The sequence below is a fragment of the Ranitomeya variabilis genome, chromosome 5 (genome assembly GCF_051348905.1).
Source record: "Ranitomeya variabilis isolate aRanVar5 chromosome 5, aRanVar5.hap1, whole genome shotgun sequence".
Classification (NCBI taxonomy): Eukaryota; Metazoa; Chordata; class Amphibia; order Anura; family Dendrobatidae; genus Ranitomeya; species Ranitomeya variabilis.
Genome location: NC_135236.1, coordinates 588,266,351 through 588,269,975, shown reverse-complemented (window position 1 = coordinate 588,269,975; position 3,625 = coordinate 588,266,351). Strand labels below are relative to the sequence as shown.

General features: G+C 49.5%; 1 protein-coding gene across 1 annotated transcript; it reads right to left on the bottom strand.

Moving 5' to 3' along the window:
• Nucleotides 1-605: 605 nt before the first annotated feature.
• Nucleotides 606-3,167, bottom strand: LOC143775113 (uncharacterized). Its single transcript, XM_077262959.1, has 3 exons — nt 3,138-3,167; nt 1,586-2,374; nt 606-1,514 (listed from the first exon to the last, which is right to left on the bottom strand). Exons 1-3 carry the CDS (start codon nt 3,165-3,167, stop codon nt 1,293-1,295), a joined length of 1,041 nt encoding a protein of 346 aa, XP_077119074.1. The 3' UTR covers nt 606-1,292.
• Nucleotides 3,168-3,625: the final 458 nt, after the last annotated feature.

The window sequence follows — 3,625 nt, the reverse complement described above, 5'->3', positions numbered from 1 at the left end:
CACAGGGGGGTAACAACAGGAGAGGGGTGACGATAGAGCCCAGGAAGAACCTCCGAGCCTCCCCGTCATACGGGTGCGTCCTAACCGTAAGATCAGGGGGACGTAGAAGAACATCAGAATCGAGTTGTGAGGGAACACGAGAAACAGACACAACAGTTGTGGGGTACTATCCTGTAAGCACAGCAGGGAAGGACCACAACACACAAGTGCTAGCAGGTAGGCACAGATTTCCACCTGCGAAGGGAACTCTGGAGGTGCCATCGGACCGGCCGGACTTGCGCAGCCCTGTTAACCGTATTCCGGACTGAGGACCCAGAAGCCTTCAGTAAAGAGGTAAAGAGACTGCAACCTGGTGTCCTCGTTATTTACTGCGACCGGCACTACACCGCACCATAACGTTATCATCCCATACCACCACCTTTCATTGTGCGCCCCTCAGCAGGGTCACGGACCGGGCCTAGCCACCATGACAACCCCAGAGCAGAGACCCAGAGGCCCGGTACCGGGTACCCCTCGGCCCTGCGGCAGTGGGGGCGCTACAACTATCCTAGGAGTACCCGAAAGCCATGGAGAAAGTTTGGGCTCGGTCAAAAGAATATCCCAGTTCTTCTTAAGGATAGCATACACATCATTGCACTGATTGTGGTATGTGGTGACAAGGTTGATGGTCCGTACCGAAGTTCTACTCCTTGGCTTCAATATTTCCTCCCTCGTCACTCGCTGGGAATGTTGATATGCCTGGGATATAACCCTACGAGGATACCCCCTAGCTCGAAACCTCTCCGTCAATTTTTGCGATTCTTCCTGGAAATCAGACAGGATGGTGCAATTTCTCCTTATTCTGAGGAATTGGCCCCTCGGTATACTATTCCGTAAATGGGCCGGATGGGCACTTGTGTAGTGAAGCAGGCTATTTGTAGCCGTCTTCTTGCGATGCAAACTCGTCACCAGGCCATTACCCCTGATCGAGATCTTCAAATCCAGGAAGTCCACCATGGTAGTAGAAATATTTGAGGTCAACTTTATCCCCCAAGGGTTGTCATTGAGCTGAGCGATAAAAAGGTTACAATCATCAAGTGTACCAGTCCAAAGGAACAGGACATCATCTATGAATCTGTACCATTTAGGCACAGATTCCTGAAAAGTCTGAAGTTTGTAAATATGTTGTTCCTCCCACCACCCCATAAACAAGTTTGTGTACGCGGGCGCACACTTCGCGCCCATTGCGGTGCCCGCCGCTTGCCTATAATAGGCGCGGTCAAAGACAAAGTAATTTTTCTCGAGCACCAGTTTCAGGAGGTCCAGGAGGAAAGAATCATGGTCCCTATCCCTGCTGGTTTTATGATCCAAAAAAATGCCACTGCTCTAATCCCCAGAGAATGCTCAATGCTGGTATAAAGGGATTCGACGTCCAACGTAACAATGTAGGTACCCACCGGTATCTCAAGATCACTGATTTGTTCCATGAGGTGCATAGAGTCCCTGATATAAGAGCCTAAAGAATAAACGAGGGGCTGCAAGAAAAAGTCAAGGTAAGTACAAGGCCTTTCGAAAAGTCCCCCTATTCCAGATATTATTGGCCTACCTGGGGGGTTGTCGAGGCGCTTATGCACCTTAGGAAGCATGTAGAAAGTAGGTACTCTGGGCATATCAGTTGTAAAAATCCCCTCTCTTTCTTGTTTATAATTCCCATATCAAACGCAGTCCGAACTAAGCGATCCAGTTGCCCCTTGAAAATATCTGTTGGATCCGATGGGAGGACCTGGTAATGAGAAATATTAGAGAGTTGACGCTTAGCTTCAAATACATAAAGCTCCTTCGGCCAGATCACCACATTCCCCCCTTTGTCAGCTTCTTTAATGACAAAGGAGTCCTGCTTCCTAAGATGTTGGAGGCAGCATCTTTCTTCCCTAGTGAGGTTACTCAAACCCCCACTCCTCAACCTCAGATTGCATATATCCTTGCTAACGGTGTCAAAAAATATTTGAACCACCGGAAAGAGGGAAAAAGACGGAGTGGCTTGTGAAGGTATGCGCCCCGTAAATCTCTTAGACTCACCAGGTCCCCTTTCGTTCTCCTCCAGAAGTTCCAAAAGGTCACGGAAAGTCTGCCTATCCTCGTCCAGTAGTGTGTCAATTACCGATGGCTTGTGATAAAGTAATTTAAAGGTCAACTGCCTACAAAAGAGGTACAGGTCTTTGGTGAGTTCAAACTTATTTAAGGGATTGGTGGGTGAAAATGAAAGCCCTTTAGAGAGTACAGATACCTCCCCAGGAGATAAGGAGTAGGAGGACAGATTGATTATCTGCAACTTACCCGACTCAATGGCCACCTCCTGCTCAGTCTCCGGCTCTAGTACCTCCGGTTGTTCCTCCTAGGGTACCTCCTGCGACTCGGGGACCAATCCTGATTGTATCGCGCCTTGGACCTTCCATCTGTGTGGCTTGCGCCTCCCCCTCCTGTGGCGCCTTCCTGGTCGCTTACGTCGGATGATAAAAAACCATCACTTGATACAGGGTCCACCTGCTCAGTTCTTGCCCATTCCCCCAGTGAGGCCATGGGCATCCTCCTGGCATTACCACGGTGCGTCCACCTGTAGGCCCTCTGACTGCGCACTGCGCATGCGTTTATTACTGGGCTTCGATCATTGAGAACTCTTTTTTGGTATACTTTTTTGAATCCTCGCCGTTTGCGTGTGTTCCTTTTTCCTGGTGCCATCCTCCTATGGGGTAGGCTAACATTAGCCCAGTGGCCCTGGAGTGTGTGTTACTCTCGCCTGTATTCCAACTATGTTGGTTTATGCACATTTATTCTTCTAAGTAAAGTCGTCGGACTGTATGGACACTCAATTCCGGGCTGTTCGGCCATCAAAAGTATCTCTTGCTTGTATACAGTATATATGCCTTGGTGCCTAGTTACACATACATTTTTTTTTTTTCCCAGTTGTATTGCTTCATAGTGCAGGCACTTATCATTTGGCTCTCTGAATGTTGTAAGCCTCTCCTCCTTGCTCTGACACTCGTGCAGATGCAAGCTCTGATTAATCTAGCGTCATTGTAACTATGGTAACTTTGTGCTGGGACCTCGGCAACATAGTGTCTCTGACCTCCTGCTTATCTGCAGTGGAGTGAACTTACTGAACCGGAAATAATTGCCGGTCTGTTCATGCTGCAAGGAGACCTCACGCTGCCTCATCCTTACAGGTGATATTTATCTTGCTTAATCATCTGGCTATATTATGCTACGTTCACATTTGCGTTGTGCGCCGCAGCGCACAACGCAAACAAAAACGCAGCAAAATGCATGCACAACGCTGCGTTTTGCGCCGCATGCGTCCTTTTTTTAATTGATTTTGGACGCAGCAAAAATGCAACTTGCTGCGTCCTCTGCGCCCGGACACGGGCGCCGCAGCGACACATGCGGCGCAAAACGCAAGTGCGACGCATGTCCATGCGCCCCCATGTTAAATATAGGGGCGCATGACGCATGCGGCGCCGCTGCGGCGCCCGCCGCTAATGTGAACGTAGCGTTAGAGCGAGCACAAACCTTTTGTCTTACATTCCCCTGATGAAGACGCTCTCATAGCGTCGATACGCGTGGGGCTCCAGTTCCCCCCCAGGACTAG

Excerpts from the sequence above, each read along its gene's own strand:
- LOC143775113 (XM_077262959.1), bottom strand. The coding sequence starts at position 3,167 with ATGAACAGACCGGCAATTATTTCCGGTTCA. Across the intron at positions 2,375-3,137 it reads CGGCAATTATTTCCGGTTCA|GAGGAACAACCGGAGGTACT; the intron begins GTAAGTTCACTC and ends GAGGTACCCTAG. Across the intron at positions 1,515-1,585 it reads GCGCCTCGACAACCCCCCAG|CCCCTCGTTTATTCTTTAGG; the intron begins GTAGGCCAATAA and ends TTTTTCTTGCAG.